Source organism: Laetiporus sulphureus (genome assembly GCF_001632365.1).
Source record: "Laetiporus sulphureus 93-53 unplaced genomic scaffold LAESUscaffold_24, whole genome shotgun sequence".
NCBI classification, from domain to species: Eukaryota; Fungi; Basidiomycota; class Agaricomycetes; order Polyporales; family Laetiporaceae; genus Laetiporus; species Laetiporus sulphureus.
The window spans coordinates 294,875-315,962 of record NW_024468533.1 but is presented as its reverse complement, the minus strand read 5'-3'; the positions used below and the strand labels follow the sequence as shown (position 1 = coordinate 315,962).

General features: G+C 51.7%; 7 protein-coding genes across 7 annotated transcripts; 4 read left to right on the top strand and 3 right to left on the bottom strand.

Moving 5' to 3' along the window:
* Window positions 1-670: 670 nt before the first annotated feature.
* LAESUDRAFT_726702 (nuclear pore protein 84/107) lies at window positions 671-4,637 on the top strand. Its single transcript, XM_040909085.1, has 14 exons — window positions 671-931; window positions 985-1,092; window positions 1,808-2,141; window positions 2,198-2,345; window positions 2,396-2,511; window positions 2,561-2,883; window positions 2,938-3,060; window positions 3,122-3,239; window positions 3,300-3,509; window positions 3,565-3,730; window positions 3,791-4,005; window positions 4,064-4,142; window positions 4,192-4,297; window positions 4,366-4,637. Exons 1-14 carry the CDS (start codon window positions 801-803, stop codon window positions 4,544-4,546), a joined length of 2,358 nt encoding a protein of 785 aa, XP_040763503.1. The 5' UTR covers window positions 671-800; the 3' UTR covers window positions 4,547-4,637.
* A 418-nt stretch (window positions 4,638-5,055) lies between these two features.
* Window positions 5,056-6,689, bottom strand: LAESUDRAFT_701688 (NAD-P-binding protein). Its single transcript, XM_040906462.1, has 5 exons — window positions 6,466-6,689; window positions 6,136-6,394; window positions 5,928-6,072; window positions 5,835-5,874; window positions 5,056-5,779 (listed from the first exon to the last, which is right to left on the bottom strand). The coding sequence occupies exons 1-5, from the start codon at window positions 6,494-6,496 to the stop codon at window positions 5,394-5,396; spliced, it is 861 nt and encodes a 286-aa protein (XP_040763502.1). The 5' UTR covers window positions 6,497-6,689; the 3' UTR covers window positions 5,056-5,393.
* Window positions 6,690-6,993: 304 nt separating this feature from the next.
* On the bottom strand, window positions 6,994-8,970 carry LAESUDRAFT_701685 (putative amp-CoA ligase; the record flags this gene model as incomplete). Its single annotated transcript, XM_040906461.1, has 8 exons — window positions 6,994-7,083; window positions 7,135-7,390; window positions 7,447-7,741; window positions 7,796-7,820; window positions 7,881-8,149; window positions 8,201-8,236; window positions 8,295-8,716; window positions 8,765-8,970. 8 exons carry the CDS (start codon window positions 8,968-8,970, stop codon window positions 7,006-7,008), a joined length of 1,587 nt encoding a protein of 528 aa, XP_040763501.1. The 3' UTR covers window positions 6,994-7,005.
* Window positions 8,971-10,493: 1,523 nt separating this feature from the next.
* LAESUDRAFT_743772 (UbiA prenyltransferase) lies at window positions 10,494-11,692 on the top strand (the record flags this gene model as incomplete). Its single annotated transcript, XM_040911274.1, has 7 exons — window positions 10,494-10,578; window positions 10,631-10,783; window positions 10,837-10,954; window positions 11,007-11,096; window positions 11,156-11,239; window positions 11,290-11,569; window positions 11,618-11,692. The coding sequence occupies 7 exons, from the start codon at window positions 10,494-10,496 to the stop codon at window positions 11,690-11,692; spliced, it is 885 nt and encodes a 294-aa protein (XP_040763500.1).
* A 1,209-nt stretch (window positions 11,693-12,901) lies between these two features.
* Window positions 12,902-15,320, top strand: LAESUDRAFT_813290 (MFS general substrate transporter; the record flags this gene model as incomplete). The annotated part of the gene is made up of 13 exons (XM_040914471.1): window positions 12,902-13,105; window positions 13,164-13,398; window positions 13,455-13,560; window positions 13,615-13,686; window positions 13,747-13,754; window positions 13,813-13,924; window positions 13,988-14,156; window positions 14,203-14,234; window positions 14,288-14,334; window positions 14,390-14,396; window positions 14,462-14,600; window positions 14,656-14,871; window positions 14,951-15,320. 13 exons carry the CDS (start codon window positions 12,902-12,904, stop codon window positions 15,308-15,310), a joined length of 1,707 nt encoding a protein of 568 aa, XP_040763499.1. The 3' UTR covers window positions 15,311-15,320.
* Window positions 15,321-16,009: 689 nt separating this feature from the next.
* LAESUDRAFT_701677 (uncharacterized protein) lies at window positions 16,010-17,455 on the top strand (the record flags this gene model as incomplete). The annotated part of the gene is made up of 6 exons (XM_040906460.1): window positions 16,010-16,354; window positions 16,384-16,407; window positions 16,460-16,685; window positions 16,740-16,945; window positions 16,993-17,184; window positions 17,246-17,455. 6 exons carry the CDS (start codon window positions 16,010-16,012, stop codon window positions 17,330-17,332), a joined length of 1,080 nt encoding a protein of 359 aa, XP_040763498.1. The 3' UTR covers window positions 17,333-17,455.
* A 917-nt stretch (window positions 17,456-18,372) lies between these two features.
* LAESUDRAFT_759990 (uncharacterized protein) lies at window positions 18,373-20,729 on the bottom strand (the record flags this gene model as incomplete). Its single annotated transcript, XM_040912669.1, has 9 exons — window positions 18,373-18,602; window positions 18,674-18,875; window positions 19,154-19,567; window positions 19,627-19,737; window positions 19,793-19,910; window positions 19,969-20,143; window positions 20,209-20,414; window positions 20,474-20,496; window positions 20,547-20,729. The coding sequence occupies 9 exons, from the start codon at window positions 20,727-20,729 to the stop codon at window positions 18,373-18,375; spliced, it is 1,662 nt and encodes a 553-aa protein (XP_040763497.1).
* Window positions 20,730-21,088: the final 359 nt, after the last annotated feature.

Genomic DNA, 21,088 nt, shown 5'->3' with positions numbered 1-21,088 from the left:
ATCAGACCACCCCTTGCTCGTGGCCTCTCCTCACATCATGGGTGACAGGCGGCCAGGCCTTCTGGACAGATGAAGAGAATATTGGAAGGATCGGGGAGGAGGCTGAGGGATACAGTAGAGCGTAGACAATGGAATTAATAGACAAAATTGATCGGCGCGTACTAAGCCCGCAACGGACGACGCTCTGAGCTGTTTGAGCTAGTCAGCTGCCCCACGCAGAACGCTTACGGCCAATGAAGCATTGAAAATAAGATAAAGTTCACCAGCGAGATGCGCTCTTTACAGCATAGCGATGCTGGTTGCCATTCTGCTCGCTATTAACCGACTTGAGGGTTGGCTCGTGATGGTTTATGTGAGTACGGCAAGACGGCAGGGTCGCAATGCAAGCTTGGGACTGATCAGATGTCGTGAATGTCGTGACTACTACACAATGACATGCATTTAGCCGCTGTCCATGAGTTGATGCTGCCCAGCCTGAAGAGCACGGCCGGCACCCTAGCGAGATTAGCTCGCGACGACGAGGTGCGCATCGTTCCTTCCTCGCTTTCCAATGACCGCTCTCGCCAGGAGGTTTTTCGACGATTGCGCAGCGCCACAGACGCGTGAACGCACGTGATCCTTCACGCGCAACCTTATTCTCCAGCGCTCGTCCAGCTCTGATCTTGGCCACAACGCAACTTGGTGGCTCGCCTGCACTCTGCTCCGACCAGTATCCTGCTCTGAGGGACATTACACGAGACAGGCAACTTCGTTCCAGCATTCTGCGAGGTCCCCTCTTGTACCTGAAACAAAGCCGTGAAATGACAGACTCGCTGTACACCTCTTACGCTGAGGTGCTCTCGCTATGCACAAAGTCCAAGGACGACCTTAACAAAATACTGGATCACGAGCAGGGCTTTGCTGCGCGCATTCACCGCCTATGTCGAGATCAGTACGTGCTTGTCTCTCGAATACCCGAGTTCGTCTGATCTGCCTTCGCCCCAGATTTGCCCAGTCTGTTGCGGGGAAACCACCACAGGAGCCGTTGACACCAGAGTTGGAGGCGCTAAGGATGGAGCGTGATACTTGGGCGTTGGTGCAGATGCTGATGTCGTGAGTACCGCCTGGTCTGTTTCTGATGTCCGCTGTCTCTCGCACGGCGCATCGGTGGGTTGCCATCTGTGGTGTCCGTCCTAAACCGCGTAGCGCATGAGCCTTGATTCCCTGTGAAAATCCCGTAGGAGCGCAGTGAGGGAAGTCGTGGCGGAACGAATCCGTTAAGTTCGGACTGTTGTATAAAGTCGCAGGTCGTGGGAGAGGGGGGCATTCGAAGAGAAGCGGCAAAATTTGTCTTGGCAAGTCGCGCCCGTCATCGGTGCGCAACATCGGCGCGTCGACCATATGTGCATGTTGTGCAGCGTGACCAGCGTGCGCGCGTCGATGTGGACTCGCACTCATATCTGCCATGTGAAAGTAAGTAATTGCAGGGGCTGTCCTCTGGAAGTTGTCGTGCTCACATTATCTAAGAGTCTACATGTAGTCGAGATCAGGATGAGGTGGAGAATTCTTCAGGTATGCCGCACTTTGACTCAGCTTGTATATGATCACTGACCAAACGAGTCAGTACACCTATGGCTCCGCCTGACAGGGCGTGGCAGAGACCGGCGCTTGCGACCTGCCACGATGCGTCGATTTCCACTGTCTCCCTCGTCCTGCTGATACGGGATTTTCACTGGGCTTGATTCTGAGCTCGCATCGGTCTTGGAAGAATCTCGGCCACAGTGCACCCCAGATATTGCAAAGGATCCCTGCTAACCTTCACCCGCAGACATCGCAGAACAACCGGCCGTCCACACACGGACGCCCGCCGTCTCCTCCAATCCAACCCTTACACACCGCCATCGACGCTCGCCCAGTCAATCATCGCCGCGTCCCCGGTGCTCTCAGAGCTCTTCGTCGTCCGCGAATGGCTCCAGCAAACCGCGCCAGTGCCGGAGGTGTCCAACGCGGGGGCGCTCAACGGCTACTGGCGTTTCACGAAGATCGCGATCATGCAGGGTCTGCGCACCGGCCAGCGCACCGCGGGCATCGTCACGGAGATGGACCCTGACGCGGTCAACCGGGGTGGCGCGGATGCTAGGGGACTAGCGGGAGATGACGCGGTATGATCTGTCGCGTGCGTTGCGTTCTCGTGTGTGGACTGACGTGGTTCTCCCAGAGCGACGAGAAGGAACTTTTACATATGCTGTTCATGCTTGTGCGCGCGGGCCGATTGGCAGAAGCTGCTCAACTGTGTCGCAGAGCAAAGCAGCCGTGGCGGGCGGCGAGCCTCAACGGGTCGCTGCTGCTTCGATGGCGTGCACTCGGTGAGCGGCTTATCTGCACTGGTTGGAACTGCTATCTGAAGTTAGAGCAGCGAAGGGATGCCCTGGCGAAGAAGACTCGGCCGACGGGATGGATCTGGACGAGGGATGGACCGGCAACGTGCGCAGGAAGCTCTGGAAGACCACATGCACGCGGGCCGCGCTGAACGTACGTCCCTTCCTTGAAACGCAAATTGAAGGCTAAACGCGTGTTGTAGCCGGCACTGTCGACGACGGAGCGTGCTCTGTACGCCGCTCTCGCTCCTTCTCCACAGACTGCGGCGTCGCTCAAGGCGGCATGCCGGACGTGGTCGGACCACCTTTGGGCACTCATATCCGTTGCGTGCGAAGACCGGTTGACGGCGGCGTTTGCCAGCCTTGAGCACAATTCTTTCTGGGAAGGCGGTCTGGCTGCCGTCGATACAATGGAGACGCCTGAGAGCACTGCGGCGATGGACGGTATGGAGGTGGACGATGCGGTTTGGGAGCAGGAAGTCGTCAGTGCGCTCGAGTCGCTGCAGAACACCATCGTCGAGGAGGGGTGAGTCGACCGTTCTGAGCAAGATGGCGTTAGCTGACTTGAGTTGGGTGGTAGGCCTCCGGCGGATAACCCTTTCCATGTGACACAGTTGCAAGTGATTCTTAACCGCGCCGATGCGCTGATGGATGGATATGCGAAAGAGCTGCAAGCTAAAAGTCTTAACGCGAATTCTACAGAGTGAGTGAATTGCGAGTGTGACAAGGCAGAAGTCAGGGTCAATTTGGAATTGTGTATGCAGATATCCCGCGATGACGCGGTTCTTCGCCCATCTGTGCCTGTACTTCCGCATGCTCGATATCGCGGTCTCGCCAGGTGCCATTCAAGTCATTTTGGAAGCGTATCTGCAGGTACTCGAGGTCCGTATCCCTTTTTAGATAACTTATCCGTGTATTCATTGTGCTGAGCACATATAACAGGCGAGAGGCGAACGCGAACTGATCGCGATGTACGCGGCCGCTATGGGCACAAACGCGGTAGATCGCTACGCGTCATTCCTCACCTCGCTCGACGTCTCAGTCAGCATCTCCGACCGACGAGCCGCCCTTGCGCGCGCGCGCGACCACGGACTCGACATGCAGCGCGTCGCAGAGGCTACCACGCAGCGCACAATCGCCATGACGATGGAGGTGCGTTATTTGGGCACGTTCGCGAGAGCCGGTGACGTTGATTGTTTGGTTGCAGCAATTGCCTGGTGCGGAGGGACCGCTGCCGAGTGCGGAGGAGATGGCGGCGGCGCCGTCGGATGTGGAGATGATGCTCGTGCGCGCGATTGAGTGGACGACGTTCATGGAGTCTACGTATAAATTCGCTCTGGAGCGGACGAATGCCGTCCTGCGCTACCTCCTCGGTAAGCCCACGCATGCTCTCGCCTCCGCGATCGGTACCGTCACTGAACTTTTTCTGGCAGCAAGAGGACGATTGCAGCCGGCCAGGAGGCTGATCGGTATGCTTCCGCGCGAGCTGGCGCAGATTAATGAGCCTGAGAAGGACGCGACGGATTATTTGCATTATCGCATGTTTTTCGTGGCATGGGATTCGCTTGCGAAGGTGGAAGAGTGTAGGGATCTGGAGTCTTCGCAGACTTCGAGGGAGGGACGGGCGGCGTGGTTGAATGCGTACAAGGTGACTTCGAGGATTTATTTTTGGTTGGTGGTGCGGTGAGCTGATGGGGTGTGATTAGGACCGTCTGCGATATGCGAGGGAGCAGGTGAAGAAGCTCTTGACTGAGGCATGGTTGATTGTTGGCAATAAGAGTCCAAGTACGACTTGCGCATGGGTCTCTCGTGAAAGATACTTATTGTTTTGTAGGTGATCCCCGGCGGCGCGAATTCGCACGTATCCGCCAGATCTACGTCCCCGAGCTCATCATACGCCTGCACAACCTGCTCGTCGAGGCACGACGTCACTTCCCCGAGTCAGTCTTCGATCTCATCTCCCCATCTCCTTTTCGCTGATTCCATTTTAACTTGACGCGTCTGTCAGGAGCCTGAAACACGCGTTGCTGTTCGCGAATATCGTGGCAGACTCGCGGTACAAGCTTACCGAGGACTTTGTCGCGAGCCAGGATGGGAAGAGGTTGGGGGAGTATTTGATGAATGTGAGGGGGGCGGTGTTGGCTGGGTTGGAGCATGGAGGATCGGATCCGTATCGGGTTTTGCATTGAAAGGTATTTTATGGTGTGTGTGGCCGGGCTGGGGTTCTTCATGCGAGATTTGTGGATAGGCTGATTTCTTTTTCTGCTCACGAAGTGAATTGGATGCTGCTATACTCCGCGCGAAGTGCTACGACATGGGAGCCATATACTATGATGTGTTGTGACGTGACATGGTGAGACGATGCTAACCTAACCTGTCTCGTTGACTATGGACGACATTGCAATGAATACATTCGAGTATCATTCGCACGGAAGTTGTCTGCTGTGGTGTTAACGGACGACGTTTAAAAAGCCGAAAAGCCGTGGAGACACGGCATCAGGGCGCCGTTGGTTTCAGGACATTCAGGACGAAGTAGCTCGTGCTCGGCTGGAGCCAAAGTACTGCATTGGGTTTGAGGTTTTGGTGTTGAAGTTGACTGAACGGAGAATGGGTGGTCGCAAACAGCAGTTTGATGAACACACGAATGAACGTATTCGGGGCATCCATCCGGATGGAATGGCCATTGCTGAAGGATTAGCGGGATGTCGGACGAGCGACTCTATGAATCGAGGTAAGCGATCAACTTCCTGCATCTGTGCACTAACCGAGTAGGTGCGCTGTTCTCAGCTTTCGCACAGCAGCTGTTGAATGGCGGGGTCCTTACGATAGGCCCACGGGTTTTGAGTCTGTGACGCGATCTCCAGACAACGACCACTTGATGCTTATGGAACTCATCCATCCAGATGCTGTTCCGCCACGCCAACATGTTCTTCATTTCTTGTATATTGTACATCTCCCAGCACGTTCATGTGGTCACCATGTGGACGTCTGCGCTCTCTTCGCTCGACGTTCGATTATAAAAAGTGAGTGCATTGCTTATTCATCCTCAAAATCGAGATCCATCGCTATATCCTCCCAGGCTTTCATCGTCTGCGAGAGCCGCTCAGAATAAGCCTTAGCGTTGTCGTAGGTCGGGTTCCCCAGGAGCAAGTGCGAAGGCAACCCCCTCCCTTCTGCTCTTCCCTCTCCTCGGAGGACGTCGACCAGTACCTCCATTGCCTTCGCTGGATCGCCTTTGACGTGTTTCCAGTAATCCTTCAGCTTCTCAAGGATGCTCTCACGGAATCCGTCGTAATCTTCAACGTGATGATTCATCGAGTACGGTATCTTGTCGTTGCTGTTGGTGCGAAACCCTCCGGGAGCGACAAGTAGCACACGGATCCCAAACGGTGCAAGCTCAGCAGAGAGTGTTTCGCTGATAGCTACAATAAAGATATCGCTCAGGCTTCGCTGCATAGCGAAGAGTGTGCACCTCACCGTGGATAGCGGCTTTCGACGCAATGTAGAAGCCAGCAGTCTTCATGAAAGAGTCAGTCGTCCATTTGACAATTCGTCGAATGCACCACTTACAGGCACGTTCGCTTGCCATATAGAGCGACTGCCTACGAGCACGACCGTCCCAGCCTTGCGGCTGCGCATGTGCGGCAGGATTGCGTTCGTCACATTCAAGACACCGAAGAAATTGGTTTGGAACTGGGCTAGCGCGGCTGTAGACCTGAGAATATGCAAAGCATGATTATGCCAGGTGCTTGATGATTTCGAGCACGTATACACCTACCCTCCCTCCTCTATCATGCATTTGGACCCGTAACCCGCGTTGTTGACGAGAATATCGATTCGACCCCACACAGCCAAGGCGTTGTTCATATTCCGCTTGATGGTTTCCTCACTTTCCGTTACGTCGAGCTCCATCACATGCAGACGAGGATTGGTGCGGTCTGCCGAGAAGTCTTGCATGTGGCGCCCTGTTGCAATTACATAGTCGCCTCTCTGTAGTGCTGAGCTGACCAGGCATTTGCCAAGGCCTGAGGATGTTCCTGTATTCCAACGAACAGCGAATTGACTGTGGTCACTTTAAACAAGTGTGAAGCTGCAGAGACTACCGCACCTGTAATGAACCAGACTTTCTGTTCAATCATCGAGTCACTCGACGGCTACCCTTCTGATCAGTTTCCAGGAGAATCCAGGCAGCGAGGTAGTCAAGATGTTACAAGGGTAGTGCGATTATATCTTTCATAGTTCGATACCTCCCGTTTTGATGTAGATATCGGACTATCTCTACATCAGCCCTGCTTCAACCTGCATGTGTTCATGATCAGAACGTTGCCCTGGAATTGCGTGGGAGATGTCTTTTAGTCGGACTAACAAAACAGCATCGTAAGCACGCGGTTCGGGGCCTTCTCAGAACAATGGGCGGTTATAAACGGGCGGCACGCAGCGGCGGAGACTAAACCACGACGAGCAGCTTTGCACCGAGCTTGCGGATCCGGAACGTCTGCATTTATTCCGAGGATGCTCGCATCGCATCAGATGGCTGTCCGATAATCATGGAGATGGCCCATGGCGCCATCATCCCGCTTTTACGTGTCATATCTAACTATAGCATGGTATCACAGGCTGATATTTCCCTTACACTATCACATAAAAGTTACTGTTCGGTGTACATGGCGTCGATCTCCTGAGCGAACAAGTCTTGGGCAGCATTTCGTCTGATATTTCCCTTCTCCTAAAGCGGTCATGTCAGTAGGTTATGTGAATTGACTTCAATCGATAGTACCTTGGTTCTGGGCAACTGCCCCTTGTCGAGCACGAGAATGCGTCCCGGATTGTTAATTTGCTCTTCTTTGAAGACACGAGCATTGAACTCCTTGCTTCGCTTCACAATTTCCTCCGCGACCTGCTTTCGCTCCCGTTCGCTCAGGTTTGGTCGAATGCTTTCGACCAGTAAAGCAGGACCCGGTCGACCTTCAGCAATCACAACGACATCATGCACCAGGTCTGAGCAAGTCTTCCGAACGTGGTCTTCCACGCTCCTTGAAGGACATGTTATAGTTATAATCATGATGCAGCGATCCAGCCTGTGACTCACTTTGAATCGATAAAGCCTTCGCGCATCCGAATCCAATCGCCTGTGCGCCCACGATGCACATAGAAGCCTTCTTCTGGTTCTTCAAGAAGGTCGCCCGTGTGATACAACCCGTCTTCGCCGAAGAGCGAAATGTGCGGACTATCCAGAGCATCTGGAGGAAGCACCACTTCAAATAAGGCCTTGTGAGACTCGCTGGACTTGTCGGTCACACCCGCAAACGGTATAAAGCGGGCGGAGCATTGCGACACTAGTCTCATCATTGGAGGACCGCCGAGACGAGAAATTAACAATGGTGCTGAACACAAAGCAAGTCAGAAATATCTGCCGCATCAAGAGTGAAGGGACGAACCCGTCTCCGTTGTACCATACATTACCTGTAAGGAAAATGCAACCGCTTAGCATGACCATTGCGCTTACGAGGCGTCGCTACCTACCGTCATAGGCAAGCGCTGCTCATACGCCCACTTCTCTTCCTCACGATTAAGCGCGACTCCTGTATGCAAGATCTGCCGGAGACCTTTCAGCGTTTCCAGGACATCCATATCTTGCTTCGCTCTGCGGATATGTTGAACGAGAAATGGGGCATACGTTGCGATGCGATTGAGTCCACACTTCTTGACCATCGCGAGCAATTCATCGGTGGAGAAGGTGGGAGAGGAGGGTTGGACAATGATATCCCCATGGTAGGCCATACGGATCACAGCTGATTACGGCGGATCAGGAGAGGAATGGGCAACAAAACCTGATCACATACTCTGGAACGAGCCAACATGGGCTAAGCTACCAAGCACTATCAGAAAGCTATCAGGAGGAGTTCTTGACGCCAGGAAACTTCTGGAACAGCTCACGATTTGTTGTATCTGGTCCGTCAAATGAGCCCTGCTTCAAGCAGGAGGGATACTTGAAATCCAGGCAAGCATGAAGCAGGCCATGAGTCGTAGGGATCAATTTGGGAGCTCCGGAAGTAGTGCCAGAAGAGTGGACAATCACGGCAGTATCGGCTTTGGAAACCATGGCGAGCTCCACACTTTGTGCGTCCTCGATCTTGCGCGCTTCTTCCAGAGTCAGTGCACGAAACGTGGGCACTTTCATTGAGCTCGCAGCTTTCGCGAAGCGCGCGTCCACGATCAGTCCTTCAGCATTACTCATCGCAAGAAGATCGGAGACTACGTCTTGATTAGCATGGAGTACGCTGAAGAGCTGCGGGATGTGGCCCGATGCTGAGACTCCAAGGATGTTGAGTATATCCTCGTACTTCACACCTGTCAACCTGCGCAACGTCAGCTTTGGTACGGCGAAGTTGACAATCAATGGATACCATAATCCCACCACGGAAGAGGGTTGTACGAAGCCACTGAGGACGCCCTTCCAGTGAGAGATCGCAGCTTTAACGTCCGCTGCGAAACTCTCATACGTGATGCATCCCCACTCCATACCGGGTCCAAGGTAGTTTCTAAAGAACGGCGCTGCAGCCCTCCCGCGTAAGGTCGGGAGGACTTTCGCCAGGAAGTGATCTGTCGACATGGGCACTGGGTAAGTTGCTTGAACGACGTATGGTATCGGTCGACATCACATCTATCGCTTTCTGCCCGTTTGTTATACGCGCGCCCTGCCTGTATGTTCTCAAAGCGCGCAAGATGTGACTAGTTAACCATCAAGGACCGTGGAAGGAAGTGATTGCTTCTATCGCGATGCATCAGTATCTGTTCGCATAGAATGGAAGCTTACTGTGCACATGGCTCCGAGTTGGCCGTCCGTAGCGCCACCCACCACAGACCTCAGATCGAGACCGTACGCACATTCGCAGTAACATTATACAGCCGTCTTCGCCTTGTTTCCAGTTGCCCAGGAGTTTCATGAGTACCGTGTTGACTTTCCCAGCCAGCCCTTTGCGCGGCCGGGAGTTTGGGAGTCACCCGCTCTCTAGAAGATGGCTCCATGGGGCCAAACCGATGGCCCGTCCCATTGTAGCCGCGCCCTATTATATACACGCGCGCTACTACTCTCCCACGCCGGTGGCACAGGTCGCACCGGGGCCTCTCACATCTGTGCTCCGCGCCCAGATTCCAACATACCGGTCAATTGATCAGCCTGGAAGTACCGAATCCGCTGAGTCCTGACAGTTGGTCTGAGCAGTTCGATATCCGTATATTTCAAAATATCACCGCTATAACGAATTCTAGATCACAGTGATATCAGTAAGTTCTGATCTATTCTGATGCACGAGAAACAGACAGAGACTGCAGGCCTCTGCCGCAACGAGATTTTCATGGTTTTAAGCTCCGCCGTGGCGTGCGCTTTGAGCGCCTCGCCCGGCCAGCGTCCACTGTGGCGTTCAAGATAGGCAGTGTTCGCATGTCCTCCATCTCATATCATCACCCACCGAATCATTTCGAGACATGATGCATTAATGTCTGTAGATATCCATTACCACCCATACGACACCGGAGGGCACCCGAAATACACTTCTATCCCTGACATCGGCCATGAGGAGAGAGGGTCACATCAGTATCCGTCGGGAGACATACGAAAAGTGAAATCCGGGAAACATGAGGCTTCACTGGGGGGTCAGTATTGCTGTCACTTCTCTGGGAAGATCTCGCTGTTTTTTCTTTCCGGGGGTTTTTTTGTTCACATATGCCTCAACTTCATTATGCGACGCCAACGCGAGCGCTCGCCGTTACTGAATTGATTCACGCAGACATGGACTTGTTTTTGACCGTGTAAGGTGCCGCTTGTGTGCTGCCGTTGTCATAATAGCCGGTATTGGAGTCGATTGTCATGCGACAGAATGCTGCTTTGGCTCGGATCAAGGGATCTTTCCTGCGTTACCCGATTCCTCATGCCCTCCCATCTCCTCCGAGATGCATCTGTTGTTCAAGTGAGTTACACTGAATATTCAATGGTCTTCATCGTGTTTTTCCCACTTTGTGTATGATCAAGGAACCTTGCAGCGCTCGCGTATATAACGTCAGATGGCTTCTAACGCTACGAAGAATTCCACTATGGACGGTAAAACAGTACATCTTGCTTCTCTTCACTTCTTTATGCAATTTCCTTGGCGCGGTTACTACGAGCTAACGCGCCTTCACAAATCCTTACTGGGCAATGCTCTTGTGTTCTGGCCGTGTGGTGCGTGCATGCTTTCTTGCTGTCTTAGCCTTCACTGATAATGTACTGCTAGCTTGGGGTTTGACCATGAGCTCCTACCACGTCAATACTCCTGTTGCACCTTTCATGACTCAGATTCTCATATTCGCAATCGGATGTATCTTTCTCCATAGCGCAGGCTGCGTCTTGAATGATTTATGCGATATGGAATTCGGCCGCAAGCTGGGTAAGCCCTTAAAATACGCTAACTTGCAAGGGTCATCTGATCGAAACATCCAGAACGGACCAAATGCCGTCCCCTTGCTGCTGGAATCGTCTCTGTGACTGGAGCCCGGATCTTCCTGTTCTTGCTTTGTTCTGTCATTATTGGTATGCTCATGTACACGAACCACATTGCGTGAGTCGTTCTCATTTCTCGATGGCACGGAGACATGGCTGACTGACTCAAGGGCATTGTGTGGTTGCTTCGGGTTGTTTCCCTTGCACGCGCTATACCCATTGACAAAGCGTTGGACGTGGTGGCCACAAGGCTTGGTTAGGTAAGTAGGTGGCGTATTCTATCAAGCGAATGCTTATGTAAAACAGGTATAGCAATGAGCTGGGGACTTCCTACAGCGTGGTTGAGTGTGCAGCCTGATATTCATGCGTGTCCGATGTATCTATTGTTTTTTGGTTGCATCGGGTAAGTGGCAGCCGATTCATTTCATACCACGTTGCTCAACAGACAAACAGCTGGACAATTCATTATGATACCATGTATGCCTCGCAAGATCGGGTTCATGACACCAAAATTGGACTGAAGTCCACGGCCGTGCTCTTCGGTGACAATGTCCAGATGATACTTACCGCATTCTGCATGGCATTCCTGGTATCCTTCGTGATGGCCGGGCACTACAACAATCAGAGCATGCTTTATTACATCTTCTCCTGTGGAGGAGCTGCGGCACATCTATGCTGGCAATTGTTGACTTGGCAGACGAGCGAGATGAAGGACAGCGCTGCGAAGTACGAAGTACGTGATGATCATCTTTCGTTAGAGCTGCAATTGACTATAGTGCAGTCAAATGGAATGGTTGGTCTCATCATTTGGATGGGAATGATATTTGATTATGCTTGGAAGCGATGGTTCATATAGTACAATATATATGAACGATGAGCTCGATGATGTTGCCTGAACGGATGGCCCGGTCGTCAGATAGGAGATTGCGTCATAGGCTTTGACTTCTTACACCTCGCGAAGAGTCGCAGGTGCGCCACTCAGCTGCTGATGCCACTTTAGCTCATTTTCGTGCTGATACAATTATATGATATGTGTTTGGCACAAACACAGATGCCACTCGTATATAGACGTCAGTGCGCATAATTTTACAGGCACAAGTATTAGATATTGAGAGTCGAAGAGCTCCTGGTGATTGACAGATGACGAGAACTCATGATCAGTCCCCCAAAATTGCAACGCCGAAGTAAGCAGTTTCATATCCTGAGAATCAAAAGGGAATGGCTCTAGAAGCCAATTTGAAATTGAACCAGCGGAACACTCGCCACTCCGATGGGGTGGCAAGAAGGGAAGAAGAACGACTCGTTTTGAAGATAGAAGTTGACTATTGATGTCGGGTACTAGGATTATCACATACGTTCCCGGAGGTCTTGAGTCTTATCCTTCTGCTGTGGCAGAGTACGATAGAAACATGTGGTACGAGACCAGTCCTCATGCACATGACTCACGCGCTAATGCTCATTACGCGCTGGCCTTATAACTGATGATGATGGGATCCGGAATCAGCCGGCAACAACTGTCAGCGCTGAGGCGAAGCCATTGTGTCGCAACGTTCTAATCGGCGTGGTCATCCGGGTAGACCGGTCTAGTGCATCGGAATAATTGCGCTATTTTCGATACTATGACGCTGGGAGGTCGGAAGGATGTCTTATGTCCTCCGCACGCTATGCGCCAAACTCCGGTCCCTTCGATCAATCACAGAACCAGACTTTTGAACCAGTCATCATATGTGAGACGTTCTAATCTGCTCTAATTTTTAGCCGCTGAATTACGCTCTCCTGGTAGTCTTCGCCAAGTGATACAGGTTCTAATTGCATCATGTGGGATCTGATGCGACAAAACAGGAAGGCCGGATGTGGTAGCAGCATCTATGTCTCAGTGCTGACGCGGAGATGTCTGCGTGACGATTGCACGCTCATCTGCGACATCTGTACATGATCTCGATTCTCCGCTGACAGCTATCGAAGGTGAAGTAGGTTTGCTTCCCTTCAATTTCGAATACTGCCTTTGAAATAGGCCTTGAAGTGAGAAACACCCAACTCCGATCTTTCTGCACTCCAAAACGCTATGGATGCTGAGGGCAAGGGTTCCACTGCACTAACAAGTGCTGAAACTACCATCGAAATTGTGCCTTCTACATCACAGCGGGATGGCCAAGTCGAAGTACTCACTGTCATAGATCGGTCACCGAAGAAAACGGGAAGGGGTTGGAGATTCTGGTTAGTGTTCGTCGCACTGGAGCTTTGTGTGATCCTATCGGCCCTTGACTTGGTGAGCCGTTCAATCCTTTGATATATTCAATTTCTCACTATTTTCTACCCGTCGACAGGCATCAGTGGCGACTGCGCTACCGGTAATCATTCATGATTTGAACGGTACTGCCTCTTTCGCATGGGTATCGGCAGGGTATACACTCGCTTCTGCTTGCGTGCTTCCGATGAGCGGACACTTGGCAGACATATTCGGTAGACGGCCCGTGCTCATAACCTTCATACTGCTCTTCGCCCTCGGATCCATAATATGTGCAACAGCTAGGTCGATCAACATGCTGATAGCTAGTCGAGGTGCCTTTTTTTCCACATGTATCCTTATGATGAATCAAAAACTCAAGTTCTTGCAGTCATACAAGGCATCGGCTCAGGCGGTATGCAGACATTGACAATGACTGTGGTTGGTGACTTGGTCACTTTGCGAGAGCGAGGAACATTCAACGCGATAACTGGAGCGTAAGCTTGCACTCGACGTATTTGCAAATTGCATTCAATGACGGCTTCGTATAGAACATTCAGTGTCGCATCTGTGATTGGACCATCCATCGGTGGCGCGTTTGCTCAACAAACAACATGGAGAGGGTCAGTATGCTTGTGCTATTATTGGTTTAACTAAGGCCGTATATGTCGCGTCATTACCAGACTATTCTGTGTGTACAGGAATCATGGGGCTTATTTGTTACTGTGGTCTAAATACCGTATTTTCAGACCTCAACATACCGCTATCTGCCATTGCCATCACTGTCATCGTCATATTTCTGAGACTTTGGCAGCCCAAAGTCAATAGCTATGTAGAAAGTTTCCTGCAGCTGGATTGGTTGTGAGTTGTGGACGTCCTCGGAAAGGTTGATATGCTGACACTTTAGTCGTGTGCTTCCTATAGAGGGAACACATTGATCATAGGAGGTGGCACATCATGCATTATTGGACTGACGTGGGCAGGGTTCAGTCATCCGTGGAAATCCGTCGAAGTGCTCATTCCCTTCGTAATCGGCTTGGTATGCCTGATTGTTGCGTTCTTATATGAATTTCTCTTGGCACGCCATCTCTCCGTACGTTAAGCAACTGCGAAGTGAGCCCGTACTGAGCTATACCCAGTCCATCGTCTCGAATCGGACTAGTTTCAGCGGGTATGTGACCAGATCGTTACGTATTCCGTGCGAACTAAATTGGCTACGTATAGGTATTTTGGTTCTTTCATGCATGGCCTAGTCATATACAGTGCTAGCTGTAGGTGCTTTTCTCTCCTGGAATATTGATATCGTCGGCTGAACACATTATTCAGTCTACCTGTGCGTGCAGCGTCTCGTGGATCTCTGCTTGACACAATGTTCACATAAATGTTCATTGTAACTAGACCGGTTTACTTCCAAGCTGTGAAGCTTGCGCCTCCGGTGCTCTCAGGATTGTACATTTTACCAAGTGCTCTCACCTTGTCGCCATCTGCCATAATTCAAGGAATTCTGGTCAACAAAACCGGACGGTACCGCTTGATTGTACGTGGTTCTGTTGATCCATCTCTTTAGATCTTCATTTGTTTCCATTCTGCAGAATGCTATCGGCTGGTGCGGGATCCTGATCGGGATGGGACTTTTCTGTCTACTCCGCGTCGACACTCCCGTGGCTGTTTCTATCCCATTCCAAATCATAGCAGCTGCAGGGTTTGGATTCCTGTTCGTTACGACATTCTCTGTGCTCGCTCCGCTGGAAGTTGAGAACAACGCGCAAGCTCTGGCGTTCCTCACATTTGCCAGAACATTCTCTCAGGTAAGCATCGAGAGCATCTGCTCAGGCTTCAGCCGCACAGCGCGCTGATTGGCCATCTCCTTATGAAACTTTGCTTTAGTCCTGGAGCATAGCCATCGGAGCGACCATTCTTCAGACTCGACTTCGACATTGCCTGCCCGCTGCCTTTCTCAATCAGTTTCACGCTGGTGACGACATCTCATATGTCGCCATCTCGTTGATTAGGTCGCTGCAGCAGCCGCTGCAGGACGAAGTCAGATTGGCATTTGCGAACAGTTTGCTCACTCTGTGGCACGTTCTATTGGCGTTCTGCGCTGCAGGATTGCTCAGTGTGCTCCTGCAGAAGGATCTACCTTTGCATAACGACAGGAATGAGAGATGGGGACTTGAGGAAAGGCAAGGGCAGCCGCAAGCTGAGAATCCCAAAGAGAATGAGGATCCTGGTAAGGAGAATGTGTGATTCGATAATGTCTTTAGTCCTCTATCAGTCGTTGTTACCAATGATACACGCGATAGAACACTGCTAGGTTCTCCCTTGCACATAACGGATGCGGGTTGCCATCGTTCAACTTCACCACAAGTACCACTTCGTCGCAGCCTCAGGTCAATCAGGGCTCCTCTGCAATGAAGTCATACCCTTGTGCGCAGTGATGCTTTCCTTTCGATGGCTAACTACGAATTGCAACACAGGACATAGACGGGATGATTCGTTATCAGAAACTGATGGGAAGTTGGTAAATATATCCCACAGGGTTGGTTCGGGCAGCCCGGAGCCGCGCAGCGGCGTAAGTACCTGAATGTAAGATGGGCGCCCAAATGCCATTTTGGTCTCATCGGCGGAGCATGGGCTGAAGAAATGAAGGGCCGAAGGCATATAGCGCATGATGCTATGAGACGCCGGGGATGGTCTGAGCTAACTGATGAAATGCATTATGTTCGCGGTGTTTGCAACCGGCTCCGAGTTGAAGTACATCAAGGATCTAGCTGTTTGAAATGCAATCTCGGATGAAACAACACTCATCACTGCAGGCAGTCTAGGTATTGCGGGAACCCAGCAAATTTTATTGATGTCATGACCTGCACATCACGCGGAGGACCCTTTAAGTCTGTGTCTATCGTGAGTCCTCCGATGCTATCAGTCATCCGTGTTCCTGCGCATATGAGGACCTTTACTCTCGCCGAAGCACAACTAGTTGCTCTCTTTCTTGGAAGCATATCCTACGGAGTGCATATTGCGACATTCGCGCTCTGCATGACCGCTTCCATATGGACGAAGTCGGGCTTCAGATCGAAGATCAACTTGCCGATGGTGTTCTTCACCACCATTCTGTTTATTGTTGGCACGATGGAGGCTGTCTTCAATGTCTTGCACAATTTGAACGGCTTCGTGTACTATTCTGGGCCAGGCGGCGCTGAAGAGGAATTCCTACACATCTCAAACTGGCTCAATGTCATGAAGGTGAAGTTACGTCTTTTTATTATGTGGCGACTCTCTTCTCTTACTGTGTGCAGACCGTATGCTTGATGCTGGAGTCCACCATTGCAGATTCAGCGTTGGTACGAAGTCCGTGCTATGCAACACGATCCAGAGATAACCTACACATGTCAGATCTATCGTTGCTGGATCATTTTTAATCATACGTGGCCTGCGGTCGCATTCCCACTTCTCTTATTGGTTTCGCAGAGCGTATGCGCGACCGCGGAGATCTATTATACAGCAACTTTGGAGAGGAGCCATGCACTTGCCGATGTCTTGAGCAAGGACAGGCTCAGGCCATTTGTCACAGCCTATGGCGCCATCACGATCACTCTCAATGTCCTCACTACGGGTGAGTGTCATCAGCGATATTTGAGATAAACAGTCCCAGACTCACACTTTCCCGCGTAAGGCCTGATCGTATATCGTATATGGACAGTGCACAGAGAATCGTCCCGGTTCTTCACGCAGAGCATCGATCGCACAAGCAGTCTCCTAAGCCTCTCCGAGATCAATCGCATTCTGATCGAATCGGCGCTGCTGTATACCGTTGGAACTGCTTTGACATTCGTTCTGAGCGACCTTGGCAGCACGGTGGTTTATCCTGTGGCTGATTTTGTGAGCCACTCACCGCCTTCACAGCACGCCTTATTGACCGTCATTAGACACTCCAACTAGGTGGCATATCGTTTGACCTCATAATCATCCGCGTGAGCGGCGGGAGAGGCGTCGAACACACGCAGAAGACAGTCCAACGCGACCAGTCCGAGTTCACATTGGAATTTGCTAGGTCCAGAACACGACGACAGAGTGGTGTTGCAGCAATTCCAGTCACGAATCCTGTCGACTCGTCTAATGTGAGCCCCCCACAGACGTTGAGGGCGTGTATAAAATCCATTAATGACGATTGCATGACAGGATGACCGATCAAGCTGCATTGAAACAGTTGTTAAGCACCCACAGTTTGCTACATCGTTCGAAGACAACTCTGTCACAGGGCAATAGTCCAAGCTGAGTACGACTCACTGGGATCTGTATGGAGTAGAAATAGAAGGAAAGATACGCTCACCCTGCGATGTGCCCAAAGCGTCGAGCTGGCGTTTGACACCGCCGATGGTCAATTGAGTAAATCAACGATGTAGAAATTCGATCCTCGGACTGTGACCGTATGATTTTCGCTGATTCGACAGGCCAGAGGTCGAACGCGGCAGACACACAGTGAATAAGAAACCGCAGGCGGCAGGATACATCCTGCTGTTGGAACCGAAGGCGAGCGACTGCACAGAACTTCGTCAGTTGAAGACTGCGTATGAGCGTCCTTTGCTTCCGAGCCCCGTTACGTGATATGAAAAGCAGCGGAGCAGGTCGTCACTTCCCTCGCTTGAAATTACGGCCCTTTCCTCTTCGTTGTATCGTACGCTCTTGATAAGCCATTTACGGAGTCAGAGACTTTGCCTTAAAAATAGTGACGGAAGAATATCGCGGGATTGTGTAAGAAGGAAAAACGGCACATAGGCTCGTTCCCCTGTGCTTCTTCCTCACCGTGTTCTTATATGTAGTAATCCTATCGTGAAGCTTTCAAGGCCAATGTCCGAATCCTGAAAATAGCTCAATGGTCCATGGGCACGGATGACGTGATCCAACATCCCTGTGAGACATTGCAGAGAGGCAAAAGCAAAGGTCACTGGCTCACTTGCAATGCTGCGGCATTCTCCTCTAATCATGGCTAATGCTGACAGACGGAACTTGTGGATTAGGCATCAAGCTCAGTCATATTGGCTTCATAGGACTGTCCATACTGCCTCCCAACTTGGGCGGAGAGGTAGGTAATGCCATCCTTGCTGTGACCACCATTCTTATCCGCGTACACACTGCACGCCGTCTTGACCGGCCCCTAAAGCTCAGGAGCCGCAGACTATTCCGGGGGCGGGCGTGGCTGCAATGTTCTGAACACGCCGCGTCGCAAGGTTGCAATGATGCTCGTCGTCAAATAGGGAAAAGATCGTGTTCGAGGAATGACCGTGGTCGCAAACATCTACGAGAGACTACGGAGATCGCGGAGGTAGCCAGATGGAAGGGTTTCGGGACGATGGTTGGTATGCAGGGAAGACAAAGCCCGATGATCGATAAGGCAAATAGACGAGCCTTCGTCGCAGAGCTTCGTTTGCTGACTGGGGCGTCAGGTCAAGGCAATCATCGAGTCGGGACGAATTGAACGAGTCCTTTCCGCTTTCGTGGTATGCCCATGCATCACCAACGATGCCTTCCATGACCTCTTCGGATCCAACAAGGTAAGACGATGACACAGATGAGCGCAAAGCAGGTTCCGTTTAGAGGAGCGCTGACCAGCGGCACCGTCGTGAGCTTGCACTGGCACGAAGAATGGAAAGAGGAAGCTTGGGAGGACGGGTACCCATTGATGTGGGTCGTTGATGGGGAACGCGGATTGATATGTCTCGAGAGCGATGACCCTGCCGGGTGCTATGTGCGGGTCAGGTAGCCAATGTTGTACTTGAACGGAGAATAGGTCAAGGCAGAACAGGACGGGCTGACGAACCCGGCGAGAGCATGGACAGGGCTCGCGAAGGGCCAGGACAGAGAAATTATGCCACCCTTGACGACGCCGTGGAAACAAGATATTCCTCGATGATATCAACAGGCGCTCAAGAGGGGACAAGAAGGTAGGTCTTTAGGATTCGTCGTTGTGCGGGTATCGTAAGAAATTGTGTAGTCGACATCTGAATAGTGAACCCTCGAAGTTGCCAGGAGTGTACAATAAAATGTGCTTTTCGAGCTCCCGGTGGTAAATTACCTACGCCAGCTCACCCAACCGATCAAGGCTAACACCAGCAAGCTAGATGTCCATGCCCTGAGACCTCTGGCCTTTGCGGCCCATGTACTATGCGAGCTGTAAGAAGCCGCAACAATGATGTCCTCCAGGTTTAGGTCCGGGCTACCGTGACTGGTTAGAGGCGGCGCTCCAGCAGCAGAACTGTTTGCTGTCTCTGTTGGAAGCCCGAAGAATGGCATGTCCATGTCAAGCTCAAGCTCGGCCTCGGCGGAGGAAGTAAGCTGGGCGTCGGGTTCCAAGACGGGCCCGTCAATCGCAGAGGACAAGACTTCCGCCTGCGCTACGCCGCCGAAGAAGTCTGTCACCAGTGTATCTTCCAGAGGACGATTGAAGAGATCTGAGCGCACGCCCGCATGCGACTCGATCTTCTTGAAGTCGTAGGTGTCAAACTGCGCCGTGCGAAAAACCGTCAGGCACTAAGTAACGCAAGTTCACCCAGAGGACCTACGAGATCTTTCATTGACGCCTGGCTCGTCTTATTGATTCCCTCCATAAACTGGAGGATGTAATGCGTGAATTTGTCGATGACGGCCACGCCAATCTCATAGTCATTCTCATGCTACAATGGGGCCCAGTTGATGGAACGAATGCTCAAAATGGATCGCGGTACTCACAGAGTAAGAGTTCTCATGGACCTCGGAAGACCCCGTCGCAAGGATGTTAGGAGAGTAGAACTTCGAAAACATGCTGTTCGCCTGACAAGTGTCGATCATGAACAATATTTCATTGTAGCTGAGGACAAGCAGCGCTTCGTCAGCCTTGGGACATAACGCAGCTGTGACGGGCATACCGCTTCTTCTGCCACATCTGCTCGAAGGCATCAGCGATGTCGAACGCACTGATCTCTTCGTTGTCTTGGAACTTGAGGAATTCGTTACCACCATGTCCCGTCATGTAAACGAAGATATTGGATCGATCGTCTGTGAGTAGGCGCTTCGAACGGGGAACGGAGGGTTCCATACGACCTATACAGAGCATACTCTAAGTACTCACTGAGCCCTGACAGTATAAAAGGATTGCAGCAACGGACCCGTCAACACTCTGAGGAAGTTCTCGACCGTCACCTCATATCCCCTGTAGTCCACTTCGATGTTGTCTCCATACAGATCGAGATGCCGGCCCTGGTTCGCATACACGCAGCCGGGGAACTTGTTGCGCGTGTTGCACGCCGCGTCGTCCGCGAGCATCAAGATGATGTTTGAGTCTGGAATCCCTAGCCGTTTCACGGTGCGGTACCTGCACGTCTAGCATCGTCACCGAGTCGCGTGTCACCGATATGTGTGGCATGCACGTACATCCCCAACGCATTCGCCATGTGCTGCAGATGCTTTTAGATCCCTCTGACCTTTCGCAGTCCAGAGAACGCACCCGATAGTTGAACCAATATCGCGAAGAGCATACTAGGACTGCCCAGTTATTCGTATGGGCCGATCCACCGTCTTTCGCAGGTTGCGATGCATGATCGCTGGGAATAAGCCCATCCGCTGTGGCCGCGCCGAGCCAGCTGACGATGTACAAAGTTACGAGCAGAAGGAAACGAAGTCGCGACATGCAAACACCAGGCGTATCGCGCGATGAGCCTGAGACCGCAGGTGCAATGTGCAAGGTTCATCGCAACGCCACACCACAAACCGATTCCTAGACGCCCACCCTCGGAGGTTAGTGGTGTCCACCTCTTAATTTCTACCTAAAAACTTTGGTTTTTTTACATCTGACAATTAAATCGTACGTGCAATGCGATCCCGATGTCTCTGTGACAAATCAATGCATTTGGTCGTATATTGATTCTCATTTTAAAAATCTCGTTCTCCAGTCTTCGCGGAGAATGCGCCAGTGCACTCAGCCCGTCAACTGCTGTCTCTCTCCCATGGTGCGATTTCCGACTCGTTTTGTTCTCTGTCTCCCTTTCA

Coding starts and splice junctions, on each gene's coding strand:
- LAESUDRAFT_701688 (XM_040906462.1), bottom strand. CDS start 6,496: ATGATTGAACAGAAAGTCTGGTTCATTACAG. Junction 6,073..6,135: donor TGCATGATAGAGGAGGGAGG/GTAGGTGTATAC, acceptor GCATATTCTCAG/GTCTACAGCCGCGCTAGCCC. Junction 5,875..5,927: donor TATGGCAAGCGAACGTGCCT/GTAAGTGGTGCA, acceptor TCTTTCATGAAG/ACTGCTGGCTTCTACATTGC.
- LAESUDRAFT_726702 (XM_040909085.1), top strand. CDS start 801: ATGACAGACTCGCTGTACACCTCTTACGCTGAGGTGCTCTCGCTATGC. Junction 3,510..3,564: donor CAATCGCCATGACGATGGAG/GTGCGTTATTTG, acceptor GTTTGGTTGCAG/CAATTGCCTGGTGCGGAGGG. Junction 4,006..4,063: donor CGTGGTTGAATGCGTACAAG/GTGACTTCGAGG, acceptor GGGTGTGATTAG/GACCGTCTGCGATATGCGAG.